At 33.7% G+C, this 15,138-nt stretch overlaps 2 protein-coding genes across 3 annotated transcripts; both read right to left on the bottom strand.

Moving 5' to 3' along the window:
• Positions 1-2,981: 2,981 nt before the first annotated feature.
• Positions 2,982-11,402, bottom strand: LOC145065631 (haloacid dehalogenase-like hydrolase family protein). 2 transcript variants are annotated; one of them, XM_079012661.1, is made up of 28 exons: positions 10,973-11,402; positions 10,262-10,362; positions 10,078-10,134; positions 9,896-9,990; positions 9,718-9,817; positions 9,547-9,605; positions 9,304-9,428; positions 8,557-8,686; positions 8,290-8,377; positions 8,041-8,119; positions 7,804-7,864; positions 7,629-7,704; positions 7,147-7,257; positions 6,815-6,910; positions 6,546-6,668; positions 6,241-6,438; positions 6,040-6,144; positions 5,844-5,908; positions 5,546-5,639; positions 5,278-5,435; positions 4,958-5,007; positions 4,643-4,764; positions 4,450-4,557; positions 4,221-4,313; positions 4,107-4,143; positions 3,785-4,032; positions 3,509-3,664; positions 2,982-3,376 (listed from the first exon to the last, which is right to left on the bottom strand). In XM_079012661.1, the coding sequence occupies exons 1-28, from the start codon at positions 11,343-11,345 to the stop codon at positions 3,221-3,223; spliced, it is 3,264 nt and encodes a 1,087-aa protein (XP_078868787.1). In that variant the 5' UTR covers positions 11,346-11,402; the 3' UTR covers positions 2,982-3,220. The 2 variants fall into 2 exon arrangements, with proteins under 2 accessions (XP_078868787.1, XP_078868788.1); XM_079012662.1 differs by having other exon boundaries at positions 3,515-3,664.
• A 924-nt stretch (positions 11,403-12,326) lies between these two features.
• LOC145069474 (pentatricopeptide repeat-containing protein At3g62890-like) lies at positions 12,327-14,552 on the bottom strand. The gene has a single exon (XM_079016402.1). The coding sequence runs from the start codon at positions 14,430-14,432 to the stop codon at positions 12,438-12,440; it is 1,995 nt and encodes a 664-aa protein (XP_078872528.1). The 5' UTR covers positions 14,433-14,552; the 3' UTR covers positions 12,327-12,437.
• Positions 14,553-15,138: the final 586 nt, after the last annotated feature.

Here is a 15,138-nt window from a genome sequence, read left to right as displayed (position 1 = left end):
TAGACCATAGAGATAAATATCATGACAATATGGGTGGGCGGTGGTTTAAGGCAGTAACAACGACTACGGGTTCAGATCTGAGATATTCTTGCGGTATTGGTCGTTTTTGCCAATTTCCATCGCTGGATAAGTAGGACGTCAGATCGGGTGTGACAAACGACGATAATGGTTTAGCGTTCAGAAGGCGGCAAAGGCGATGATTCCAGATCTAAGACATTTCATATCTGAGTGGATGTATTATGGTTTTAACGACAATGTTTGACTAGAGAAGAATAGACAACAACAGTGGAAGTTGACATGTATGAAAGAGAGCATGACGGCGGTAGCGTCACAATGGTGGTAGTAGTAGGGCTTTGTTGGCGGCAACGACAACGGGTTTCGTCAGAGGAACGAAGAAGCAAATGAAATGCCTAATTTTTTTTATGTTTGGTGAGTGTTGGTGAATCAGTTCTAGACCTGATGTTTATGAGTTGCATCATGTTATAAGAAAATAAAAAGTTGACAAACATACCATTCACATTTAGAAGTTCCTAGAGTTCATAACTTTTAAGAGTTTCTATGTGAACTTTCAAATGATTAATCGTTCTCTTATAATGATTGCTAATAAAAATTTCAAAACTATGTTGTATTTGGAATCATGGGAATGGACAAGTGTCGCATGCGTTGATGATTGAGGATTTCGAGTTTGTGTTTATTAACAGAGTTAGGATAAACCTAGTTATTTGCTATTACTCTTCAGAGATGTCTAGAAACCAAAATTTCATTTTATGGTTGTGTATCTTTCAAGAAAAAAACATGGATATCAATTTCATTTGATAATGGAAAACTAATATTCTATTTTATAGAGATCGTTGTTTTTGCAGTTGACATTCATGAAATTGTAGTTTGTGTTTCTAATAATAGTAAGGTTAACTTAGATATTCATTCATCTAAATAGTTTAGATAAAACATGCTTGTGACATAACCGCCTTGGCCATATAAGTAAGAATCGCATCACCAAGCTCCAATTGGATCAAACTTGGAATCATTCAACTTTTGAGTTTGATGATGCATGTGAGTTTTGTTTATTGACAAAATCACTAAATCACTATCCACATGGACATGTGAATGAGGTGAATAATTATTAGATATTGTACACTTTAATGTGTGTGGACCCTTTAGATTCGCCACAAGGGACGACAAACACTACTACGTCATATTTACTGATAGTTTCAATAGATATGCTTATATTTATATGATTGAGCATAAGTCTGACACTTTGAATAGTTCAAAACTCGGATTTATATTGATACATACATAAAAAAAACAAATAGATTTTTTTTTTTAAATTAACGAACAAAAGTTTTAAATTTACATTGTAACGTTAACTACCTCGAATTTATATCGACACATACATAAAATAAACATGTAAAAGATTACGTTTTTTTAAGTTAACGAATGGAAATTATTAAGAAAAATCAAATTATGTATACCGCAAGAATAAACACAAAAGTTTAGAAAATAGAGAAGGTCAAAATGATGATTTACAAAGTTCAAAGTTGAGGATGTCAAAGTAACATTTGAAAAAACAGAGAGGTTGAAAATGTCGTTTTACAAAGATGAGCGGTGCAAATGTCGATAGTAATAAATATATAAGGGGTCAAAATGACATTTTGAAATGTAGAAAATATTTTGGGGGAGCAAATTGTAAATTCTTTTTATCAAGTTAGGAGATAATTCCTAATAAAAATAAATCTTTACAAAAGCTATTAAAATAGGGAAATGATTCGTACACAACATTTTTTTTCCGTACACAACAATGTGCTTTAAAGTGTTGTATTATACAACTCTATAATCCATAAATTGTTGTATATGACAAAAATTGTTGTGTACAAATCATTTCCCATTAAAATAAGAATACATCTTTTATTAAGTTATATCTGAAATAATCTGCATCGCAGTGTGATGTTCATTTTCCTAAGTTTAGTCTAATTTGGATGAATCCGAAACTAGTTAGTTATGTAGATTGTAAATTTCGCATTTTTTCACTAGTGCAAATTACACCGAAGTTACTATTTTATAGGTTTTTCGATTTTGCTTAAAAAAATAGCACATTACACCATGTCACATACAAAGCAACTGAAAAAAAAGGTGTCAAAATTGGACCCAAAAAATCAATAAAATGATGTGTTATTTGGGAAAAAGAATACGATATGAAAATAGAAAAAGTGATAAAATAGTGATTTCAATGTAATGCACTGATACACTAGGATACATCCATTTTTATATAATATATGGAAGTTTTTATTTAAAGCATCATGCAACGCACAAACACATGATCGAGTAATAATAATAATATATATGTATTAAAAAATTATAAGAGACTTCTAAACAAATCTGAGATGGATTTTTCCCCCATATAATGGTGTTGCCATATGAGTTGTAGGCTGGTTATGGAATGTCATAAAATAAATAATACCAAAAACATTTTTATACAATTTAAAGCTTATGACGTAAATAAGCAACAATTTTATTATTATTTTCATGCCAACAATGAAATGAAACTGTAAATATCAATAAAGGACAACAAACTTTTATAATTTTTGAAAATTATATACAGTTTAAATGAAATTTAAATTGCAAACGTTTACTTCGACAAGAAGACACCAATTTGAGAGTTTATTATCAAGAAACACATCATGTTATCAAGTACTTGAACAGTTTTAAAACATTTAAAAATATATATAATGCGATAAAAAAAAATATTATATCGTTCATTATATGATTACAGAATAATTAATTAATGATCTATACAATGTTAATCTTTTAAAATTATAAGTTACTGTATAATTTGCATTTTTTTTCCTAACTTCTAATTTGTCTGTTTGTCGTTTACATAACACGAATTACAACTGTGTATATTTTGTAATTACTTTGTTTTTACTGTTAAAAACTAACTGTTTAACTAATCTAAACGTAAATTGATTTGTTAGCCCAAAAGAAAATATTAACTCCCGATGTTAAATTGATCGGAACACCCGGTCGAAATGTAAATCATAAGAACTTATGGTTTCTCACATCCTTATTACTTTTTTATACAAAAATATTTTTTGCTGTGATTCTATACAGTGATATCCTATCAAGTAAATCTTCTTCACATAATTTATATGGATGTCGAGAGAAACTTATATCAATTTCCCATGTTTCTGGTAAAGAGTTATTTTTCCAGCAACCCCTCACACTAGGGCAACTGTAAGTTGCCTTGTGATGATTTTGGCTTCACAAGGAACGGAAGTTTTATTTCTTGTGGAGTATTTTCCGGGGTTACCTCTTTGAAAGGTACTTCAAAAACAAGAGATTGATATAAACAAACCTCGTCTTCTTTGCAATAGTATACCTGGAGAACATGTAAATTCATTAATGCATTGTAGTTCGAAAATTCTACCCAACTACTATATTGAAAATTGGTTTGTAGGTTATTCAAAATACAAAGCTAAAATAGGATGATATGAAAGTAGGAATTGCATACCAATACCTTACAATTAACCCTACCCATGGTGGGTGAAGGAGAGGATCTTTTAAAATGTAAAATGGCAGTTCCATCTGCACTTAGATTCCCATCCAAAGGATCAAAAACCGCTGCATTTTCAGGTTCAATTTCAACACTAAACTTGGAACGTGCTTCCTGCGTATTATTTATATTAAAACTAAAATCACTTCATAAAAGTAAAGTCATGACTTTGTCTATTAAGTTATTAAGTCAGAAAGAAACAACACCTATCAGAGAGAGAGAGAGAGAGAGAACCTTTGAGAAATGATAACCTTCAGGCACAGATATTTGAAGGCTTAAGTCACCCTCATTGGAAGATCCACCATCAATTATGATTGTTTGTGTGTCAGCTGAATTTCGTTTTCTAAGGCGAATTGGAGATCTTGATTTTGGTGCAGGAGGCCGAACTCCTTTTAGCTCAAGTGTAACAACTTCTGCATCTTCTTTGTTCAGATCTAAATATCTAATCAGACTGTTGTTTGTATCAGCTATGAATAGTCTCCCTGAGAAATAGCAATAAAAAGTTTACTGCTGTGTACTACGATACTGTGTACTGTGTACTGTGTACTGTAATCACCTGTATCAGCTTCAACAATTCCTGCGGGTTCTGACAGCTGGAAAATTCAACAAAATGAATAACTCGTGTGGTTTTAATTTTAAAATATATACAAATAAAATTTAAATTACTAACCTGAGCTGATAAAGCTGATCCATCTTTAAAGCCAGCTTTCCCAGTGCCAGCTATTGTACTTACTTTTTTAGTAGCTGGATCTACCTTTTTAATCTGTAATACATGTAAATATAATAATCACTCTAAACAAAATAACATATGAAAAATAATCTCCCTCAATGAAAGTATGTTGCTGTTTCTTGCATTGAACAGTTTTTAACAAGTTGTATAAGCTGAAAAATGAAAGTACCTTGTGGTTATAAGAATCTGCCACATAAATTTGACCATCTTTTCCACATAAGACACCCAACGGGTGTTGAAGGAGTACTTCAGAACCAATTCCATCACGATCTCCAAACTAAAAATTAGCAAGAAAGTTGAGCAAAACCTAATTTTATAATATCAGGGAAAGCTTTTCTAGAATTTATGGAAGACATACATACCTTGAACAAATTGTCTGAGAACACTGGATCACCACCAACTACTAGTCTTGATCCTCCTGTTGTAAGATTGAGTGCTCTAATTGAGCTACTTTCACTATCAGCAATATATGCCTCTTTCACATCTGCAACACAACCAATTCACCCATAATTTACACATAGATAAAATCTTGTTTAAAGTGTATATAGGAAAATGATAAACTGTTGTTGATAAAATGTGCACTACTTTGAAAAAAGAGTCTGGTTATTCATAGAGCTTATAAAATCTGAATTATTGAAATCTGGAATGCGACTTTAACTGTATATGTATATAATTACCTGGTGATAAAGAAAGCCCTGATGGTTGTGCAAACGATGTTGTTGAAGAGCTGTATCAATTTAAAGAGAAAAAAAGATAACTCAAATTAATGATATAACTAAGATAGGGTTACGTTTATCTATTTGTTTTTACAGAAGTCTACTTTCATTTCTTTGTATTACAACATTGTACTTTGAAAAATCAACCCAATTATAGCAGTCTACTTTCAGATAAATAAAAGTATGTTGCTATTTCTTGCATTTAAATTTTAGGCCTAGAAGATATGTTTAAATGTAAAAAAGACACACACACACATACACATTGGTAATGTGCATATTACCTTGAACCATTTAAGTTTCTTTCATAACCATCACCACTGAAAGCCCTTGTAACTCCATCTAGAGTATTATGCTCCCAAATTTGATGTTGACCAGCCATTGCAATGTACACACTCTGATTTGCAGGCTCAAAGCACACATCCCAAGGAGAGTTTAAAAGCTGAAAATTAATAATTATAATAAATTTTCAGTTTTTTTGGTGGCATAAAGTAATAAAAATGCATTTCTTGGAAATCTATAGGAAATTTGATATCTAAGTGAGAGAAATACCTGAGTGGTTCCTTTTCCTCCTCCTTTATAGTCTGAACCTTTGGTGCCATTTCCAGCTAAAGTCTGCACATCCTCATTTACAAAATCAATCACCCTACAAAACCATAAATATGTGGCATTAAAGAACAATAAAGAATTTGTATTTAAATTAGCACACAACATATTAAGTAACATTTAACAGCATTATGTTGTACATTCACTCCATTTCTAATTTGATCACTCATTACCAAAACCAGTTTTAACAACATTATGCCACGTCATCATTTTTAAAAGTTTCTCAATCAAATTTCGACACTACCTCAAAGCATGGTTCTCAGTATCTGCAACATATAGTAGATTTTTCGTGGCATTGTACGCCAGACCCTACAAAAACATACATCCAATCACTCTTTGCTATTTTTTTTTCCTTTTTGGAATACATTACATATGTAAATATAAATAGTAACTTAAATATATAATTTGTAAGAAAATGACATGTGATGTGAGAGATTGACCTGTGGGCGATTGAACATTGCATTGTCAAAGTTGCCATCACGTAGACCTTCTTCTCCACTACTCCCAACTTGAACTATAAAATTCCCATCTAAATCAGTGACCACCTGAAAAAACAAACACTGATTTGTTACACAAAAGGGTATTAATGTCAAAAATTTAACACTGTTTTTTTTATTGTAATTAAGAAGAGAAAAACATACTATTCGGTTATGGTTACTGTCTGAAATGAAGAGTCGTTTGTTGAAGATATCAACTGCAAGTTTACCAGGAAACTTGAGTGGTGATTTTAACAACCTAGGATCATTGTCCTTCTCCAAAGTCAAAGGAATTGGTGTGTTGACCAACAAATTTCTTCTACCATAATATAACAGAGCGGCCTCCACCAAATCATCAAGATCCTTTTACAAATCATGCAAACATAGTGGAAAAAAAAAGCATATCTTATTTTCCAATAATTATCATAAAGAAATTGTAACTTTAGAGTTTTTAAAGTGTAAATGCATACCTTTCGTCGGCCTTCACCTGCCAGCTGTGCAAGGAGCTTACCAGTGGGCCCAATAATAGCAAATGTGGGCCATGAACTTATACCTAACTCTCGCCACATATACATATCTCCATCATTAACTACCTGATATAGAGGAAAAGATTACAATTTTTTTTTGTTCCAACCAAAAAGACGTGAATGCCCTCCTCATTCTCATTGATGAAAATAGCACAATCCAGTCAAAATGTAACCTTAATGACAAATAGACAAATTAAATTTTAAAAGCTTACTGGATGAGTTATTCCATAGCGCAATACAGCATTCCTAATTGCTTCCAAGTCTTTCTCATTATCAAACTTTGCAGAGTGCACTCCAATGACAGTGAACTATAAAAGTATGAGAAATAGCAACCAACTTAAATTCAAATAAAATACTTGTTGACATGTGCCTCTAACCAAAGAATGATGTTCATACTTCATAAAAATGTTCTTGTTATATAAGACGTTTATTCCAATGACCATTATTTTAGTTAAATATTTTGAAAACATCAGTAATATATCATCACAAACTTCTTTTTTAATGTCATTTTGATTGGATAGAAAATGAATCTGCAGAAACTTACTGGCATGTCTTTGTACTTTTTCTCCAAGAACTCCAAATCAGGGAGCACATGCATACAATTGATACAACAATAAGTCCAAAAATCCAGCAGAACCACCTTTCCTTTCAAATCCTATAAAAAAGTAAGCTACTTCAACGCTTTTGCTTCAAATACTGTGATTACATAAAGCCTCCATCATTATATATACTGTATCTAATCTAACCCAAAGTAGATATCACTTTTTTACTTTTAATGTAAATCTTGAAGTTCCCAAATTAAAATCAATATTGAAAGTATTTCTATGAAATCTTGAAACAAACATTATCTTTTGAATGTCAGGAATAGAGTTTATGAGATCTTGAAACAAACATTATCATGCTGCATATGGTGGAATTGCAAATATTATCACAGAGAGCAACTCTCAAAATGACAAAAGAAAACATAAACACCTGGAGTCCATTTTAAATATCATCAATAAAAAGCATGAACCACGTATACTTTACCCTACGTAGCTGAAGAGGAGCTGTGTTTAGCCAATCAAGTTTAGATGGAAACTCTGGAACCTGTGTCGCATTTTCCCTTAAGAAAAAAAATCAGCATTTGGACTATTTAAGATAAAGGAAATTCTAACAAATCGGCGAAAGATATTGTAATTAGCAAAAGGGACTCCTCATTTACCTGCTTTCTACATCTGATATATAATTAACAAATTGTTGGATTCTTGAAGAACGGGTTCCATCTGTATAACAAACAACAGATACTAACTCAGAATTAGAGAAAAACACAACTGCATTTCTATAGGGAAGTTAAAGAAACTCTGCTTAAAAACACCCTGGCTCTGAAAAATATGCCTATCTTTGCTTTTGTTCCGAAAATGCCCCTCACTGAGCTTTATTTTTCACTATGGGTTCATACCTTCTTTCTGCCCAAAGGGTGGACTCTTGGTCCCAAATAACAAATTCCATATAGCCTTTGGAGATGCGTATTGCATAGCCTGCAATAACCACACAAATTTTCTAGTTCTATTTTCAAAGATGAGGATAAGAAGGGCATTCACGTCTTTTTCACAGACAAGAGATCGAGAGCAAGCCCCTGTCCCACCTTTTTGGGTGGGACAAGATAGGATGAGGAGGGCATTCACGTCTTTTATTGCATATCTCATACCTTCATGTTTGAAACTGTGAAATAAAGACAAGATAGTGCAATTCCCAAGCTTCCATATTTCAAAATGTTCCTCCTGGAACCCTGCAACCTGTTTATGGATTATTTTCTGCAACCTCATTAGTAAGACAAATCTGGACACAATCAACAAAAGCCTCATTTCATTTCACATATATAGTTTACCAGATTAAGTCATTTCCCCATTAAGTCAAAAAGAAACTTATGGTTGTAAAAGAGAAATTAATAAAACTGCATATGGAACTCTCTTACCCTCCAACAGAGAAAACCATATCATTAGTAGAATATGCATCTTGGAAAGATCCACCCTCTGTATTTTTCTTGAGTCCAGATGAGGTTTCTGAAGGATTGTTTGAATATTGAGAACCCTGCATCTTTGTATCTGCAATATTCAGTAATCATGGACCACATAAGGTCAAATAGTTTAGGGATAAATACAAGAATTAGCAATGTACTTGCACTTATTTGTGTATTATAGCATCATACTTTCATTTCTTTCAGTTATAAAAATGTACCTTAACTTTTTTCTCTTATTAAGGCATTGGACTTCAAAGATCTACCCAGTTATAGCAATTTAATTCTAGTTTCCTTCTTATTATAACATTGTACTTTGAAAAATCAACCTGATCATTGCTATATTTGGCAGATTTTTTCAAAGTATAATGCTATAATAGTTTGAAAAGGTGCTATAATAGAAAGAAACGAGAGTAGGATACTATTATAAGCAAATCAATGAAAATATGTTACTAATGTTTGCTTATAACTCAAGAATTTATCGTATCATTCACTGTCTCCTAATTAAAAACAGCTACAAAAATTATCATATTATGAGACAATCTAACAATGAAAAATCATGTAATCCTCAAGAAAACATCAATATCAAAGAACATCCATTACAAAAGCATAAACAAGTTGTGTTTGTTCGATTAGCACTGTTTCAAAGTGTTAATGATTTGAATTAAAAAAGAAGTTACAATATCAATTTATAGTACTACATACTACTGTAACTAGAGCCACCACCAAGAATCTCTTGAAGTGAAATATTTCCAATATTCTTTCTGATTAGTGATGGTTTGGCTTCCTTTAAGGTATCTTCAGACAACGTTGTTGTCACAGCTATACATCTGCAATCAAAACAACCACTCAATCTTATACAATAGATAAAAGAAAAAACTTATATTAAACTAATTTTGCACTACTCTAAGTCTGCTTATTGTGTGAAAACAGTGCTACAACACTTGCCTCATTTGTGCAGCTTTTGCAGCTTGCACACCAGCTAATGCATCTTCAATTACAATACACTGGAAAAATAAGTGAATGTATGTTAAATTAATTAATTTATGAGGTTGTAAAATGTAAACACTTGAATATACTTTTTAGTTTCTTTTAAAATTGCATAGCATAAGTGCATACCTCACTTGGGGGGACATTCAAAGTTTTTGAGGCAGATAAGAAAATGTCAGGAGCAGGTTTCAGGTTTTCAAAAGCATCAGCAGAGACAATAGCATCAAACCTGATAGTGAGATTAAGATTAATACTTATGTGAAAATGACAATTCTACTGAAAACTGAAAAGACTTATTTGTTATTACATTGACAATGGTAAACCAGCAGCAGCTAAGTTTGCATCAACTTTAATTCTGTCAGCACTAGATGCAACTGCTACTTTGAGACCACTGTTTTTACACTATTAAAAGATCATATTAGAAGATAATAGTTGAGGAGATAAGTAAATATATTAAACTTGTATTTGTTATTCAAGATTCAAGAATACCTCAGTGATAAGTTCAAGCGCACCAGGAAAACCTATTCCAGAATTTGGTTTTGCATACTACAAAAAGTATCAACAATTTTGGAATCAACTAAAAAGTTATCCACTTTTGAACTTTAAAGAAGAAAATGATAATTTTATTATTTTAAGCCTGTTTGAAGAGAGAAAGTGATGTAGTTAAATCAACCTTATCTAGATAGATCTCAAAAAAACGCTTCTTAGCTGTCTCAGTGTTGAAATCCGCAACACCCTTTACAGAAGCAACACCACCAAGAAAGTTTGCTTCACCTGGTTCGAAAATTTTAAATAAATAAATATAATAAAAATTCAGGGATCAAAAAGTTTAGGAAATGTAAAAGACAAGTTTAAAATCAATATCTTGGTTCATATTCTAAGTTGTAGACCCCCCTAAATATGCACTTTTACTTGATTTCTAGTTTGGTCGTTCACTTAGAAAATTTTAGTGAAACTATTGTACTTTTCAGAATGATTATTTTGACCAAAATTACTAAAACCAATATACTTTTCATATTTGATTATTTAGGGCGATTCGATGATGAGTGGGGTGGAATGGGTTTTTATAGTAATTGATGAAAACTATATGGTTTTTGCAACAATCTTTTAAGTACATTGACGAATTTATAGCACTAGTGGTTTGCTAGTGATTGGAATTTTCCCTTTAATAACATATGATCATTTAAACCTATAAAACCATACAGCAAAACAAATGAATCAATATCTTGGTTCATATTCTAAGTTGTAGACCCCCCTAAATATGCACTTCGAGACCAATTAATGTAGCTACTAAAATACAGCAGATGCATAGATGGAAAAAGGAAATGACCATCCATAACCTCCTAATTAATTTGAATACAATGATGAAAAGCAGAACCCTTACCGGTACCCATGAATGGCACAAAATCTTCGACAGTAACCTGAACCCCCATTTCAGCAAACACATCAACGGCAGCCAACCTTGACGCCTCTTCACTGTTGCACAATACTCCATCCATGTCAAACAGAACCGCAGACACTTTTCCCCAATCACTTCCGACATTCTCCGCCACGTTCACATCTTCCTTTACAGACGCCCTCACCATCAATCCTGAACTTCTGGTTCCACTGCGCGAGAGTACAATCACTTTCGACCGCCATTGGAGAAGAAAACTAGGCTGACAGAAGGATCTTGAGCTCGCTAACAAGCTTCTGAACTGTGATTGAGATTGAGAAGAAGATGAATGAAGTGGATTCGCTAACAATTTCAAGGCCATTGTTTGTGTTGGTGGTGAGTGGCGGGGAGGGAGGTGTGAGTTTGGATCAAGTGTTCGTGAAGTTATGGTTTAAAACATTTTTGTGAAATTTCAAAATGGTCACCCACCTATCAGTAATCTTTCAAAACTAATCCTCCAATAGCAAATCATGACAGATTCCTCACCATTTTAATTTTTTGGAACAGAAATTGTCAAAGATTCTAAAATTATCTACAAAATATAAGAAAATCAATTGAATAGTGATAGATAAAATATAAAAATAAGAGGCGACGATTTGTTTATAAGTGATAGTTGTTGTAGATGTAAATTTATTAGTTATTTTGTGATATTCCTATCATAAACCAAAACAAATGAAAAAAAATATGTTGTTATTCCGTGATCTTAGCAAATAAATGAATGCCTTGAATAGAATATTTGTTCTAATATTGTTATCTGTAACAAAATTTGGTAACACATATGAGATAAATAAAAGAAATATGTTGTTATTTAAGAACTTTAACTCATTTCTTAGTTTATGTTGACTAGCATTTTGAAACATGTTGAAGCCAGCATTTGTTGAAATAGATTCGATTTGATAGACATTTTTCATCAACATATTTGTACCCATTATAGGCTTGTCCATGGTTTTTTCTTTACTTTTACTTAGTCCAAATAGTTTATGTGAGTTTAAACATGATTATAAGCAATTCTTGTAATATGAATTGTTTCTTAGTTGCCTCGTTAATAAACTATTTCAAAACACAACCAACCCGAGTCATATTTGCATTCATGAACCATCTCTTCTTTTCCATATGATCTTAGGGAAGTACCGCACAATGTTTGTACATAACTTTTTGTTGAAGAAACAACTATATTAACATGATTTGCTTCTATGTGGTATTTCCACTTGACGTTACAACAACAACAAAAATACTCGATTTCAATATGTCATGGGGTAGCGATAAATTCTTTATATCCACCTAAGGACTCTTCCACACAATGTTTGTGCATAATTTTTCATTATCATTTATAAAATTTAACAAAGTTACTGTACTCTTTAAAAAAAAAGACCACAAAACCCTAATAAGTCTCAGATACACCGCCATCAACTCATCACCAAAAATCCTTGCAAGAACACTTCCCATTTCTAAAATGATGAAACCGTAAACGATCCCTAACAACTACATCTCTCTCATATACCCTCGAAACAATCTTAATAGCCGAATGACAATCCTCGCACATCCTTAAATTTTTCGTTACCCTAATCGGTGATCCTGGCTTTGTGCTAATCAAACCAAACGCTATAGCAAGCTTTTCACTATGCCGCCATAGCGTAGTTTCCTTTTCATCCTCATCAATATCAAACAACACCTCACTCGTTTTAGGGACATAACCTTCTACCCCTAATTTCACAATCATCTCATCCACCATCGCATAAATCTCTCGTGTTTTCGGGTGATCCGATTCCCCAATTTTAAACTCATGAACAACACCGTCCAAATCAATTGTACTTTTCCCGGTAGTTGTTTTCACACCATTTTCTTTCATCAACACCCGCAGTCTCTCAACATCCTCCCATCTCCCAGCTTTCGCGTATATGTTCGATAACAATGCGTACCGACCACCATTTCGCGGGTCCATTTCGATCAAAATTTTCCCGATTCGTTCGCCGACGTCAACGTCTCCGTAAACCCTACAAGCGCCCAAAAGCGCACCGAAAACTGCAGGGCTCGGTGTTATCGACATGTTATGTATTACCTCCTCAGCTTCGGTTAACCGTCCGGCTCGACCTAACATGTCAACCACGCACCCGTAGTGCTCAACCGTCGGCTCAATCCCAAATACTTCTTCCATTTGGTTGAAATATTGCAAGCCCACATCGTCTAACCCTCCATGAGCACACGCGTTTAGTAATCCGACAAATGTGATTTTATCGGGCTTTAACCGTTCTTTCTTCATTCGTGAGAAAATATCGATAGCATCGTTTGCCCTACCATGCATCGCGAGTCCTCCGATCATGGCGTTCCATGAAGATATTTCTTTAGTTTTCATTGTCTCGAAAACATCCCATGATAAATCAAGGCGTCCTAATTTCGCATACATATCGATGAACGCAGTCCCTAAAACCGCATCTAATTCGATATAATTTCGCCTAGCGTAGCCATGGATCCATTTCCCTTGATCAAGTGAACCTACATTTGCACAAGCTAAAGCCAAACTCGAAAGAACAAACTTTTTCGGCTTAATTTTCGCCTTTTGCATCATTCGGAAAACCTCCAATGATTCCTTGAAACACCCGTTTTTGTTATACCCATCAATCATAGCACTCCATGAAATCTCATCTCTCTCAGGCATCTCATCGAACATCTTTCGAGCAGCTTCTACCATACCACATTTTGCTAAACCAGAAACCATTGCGTTCCAAGAACCAACGTTCTTTTTCACAGTGGAATTAAACAAAACAATGGCGGATTCAATCTCTCCACATTTCAAGTACCCGTCAATCATAGCGTTAAAACAGATAACATCTGATTCGCTGTAATCAAGTATCATCCGAGCTTCAGTTAAACGTTCAAACGACGAATACATCTGAATTCCAGCGCTTTTCACATACCCATCTTCCATAAACCCATTTTTCACCACATGACAATGAATCTGACCACCTTCTTCAACAGATTTCACAGCCATACAAGCTTTAAACAGTATCGGATACGTGAATTTGTTCGGCTTTGAATCCGAAACCACCATTTTCAAATAAAACAACAGAGCCAAACAGGGGTTGTTGTTGTCGAAGCACGCTTTGATGACCGAGTTCCACACGAAAACATTGGGGTTGGGAACTTGATGAAACACTTGAAGAGAGGAATCAAAAGTGTTGAAGTATGGATATGAGTAGCATTTGATTAGAGCACCAGAAACGTAATGATCTTGAAAGTGATTGGTTTTGAGGATTAGAGCATGGGTTTGTTTGAGATGTTGGAGAGATGTGGTGCATTTGGTGGTTAGGAGATTTAGTAATGATTTTTGGGTGATTGCTTCGTTGAGATTGTTGGATGGGAGGTCATACGGCAGCACGGTGGCGGTGGCGGAGGTGGTGGCGGTGGTCATGCTTTACCGACGAGGTAGTTGGTTATGGCTTTTTGTTTCGTCTACATGTAAGTGGATAAGACGTTGGGTTACGGACATCTGCATCTTGAAGAACAAGTCGATTGTATTGTAGGGCTGTGATTGAACAATTCTCATATAAGAAAATGTAAATGCAAAGATAAAGTATTTAAATGAGTAAATTACACGAATGGTCCCTATGGTTTAGGGTAATTTGCGTGTTTGGTCCCTAACTTATTTTTTTAACTCGGAAGGTCCCTACTGTTTGTTTTTGTTACGCATTTGGTCCCTATCTTAGCAAAAAAGACTATTTTGCCCTTGATTTTCTAATTTATTTAGATAAACACACTCCCAACCCCACCCCCTTCACCTTACCTTACCTACCCCACCATTTTTTCCTATTTAAATAATAGTATTTTTAGGTAAGATAGGGACCAAGCGCGTAACAAAAACAAACAGCAGGGACCAAACACATAATAAAGCAAACAATAGGGACCTTCCGAGTTAAAAAAATAAGTTAGGGACCAAACGTGCAAATTACCCCAAACCATAGGGACCATTCGTGTAATTTACTCTATTTAAATATAGAGTGAGTTACATATGGTCCATGTATTTTGCTTAATATGTATATTTGGTCCCCTAGCTCTTCTTTAACATGATTATATTAATTTTTACTATAAAGTAAATGCAAAGATAAAGTATTTAATTG

This window comes from Lactuca serriola, chromosome 8 (assembly GCF_051521515.1).
Source record: "Lactuca serriola cultivar US96UC23 chromosome 8, Lser_US96UC23_V15, whole genome shotgun sequence".
Taxonomy (NCBI): domain Eukaryota; kingdom Viridiplantae; phylum Streptophyta; class Magnoliopsida; order Asterales; family Asteraceae; genus Lactuca; species Lactuca serriola.
Note: the sequence above shows the minus strand (reverse complement) of the source record. Positions and strands in the feature narration are given on the sequence as shown.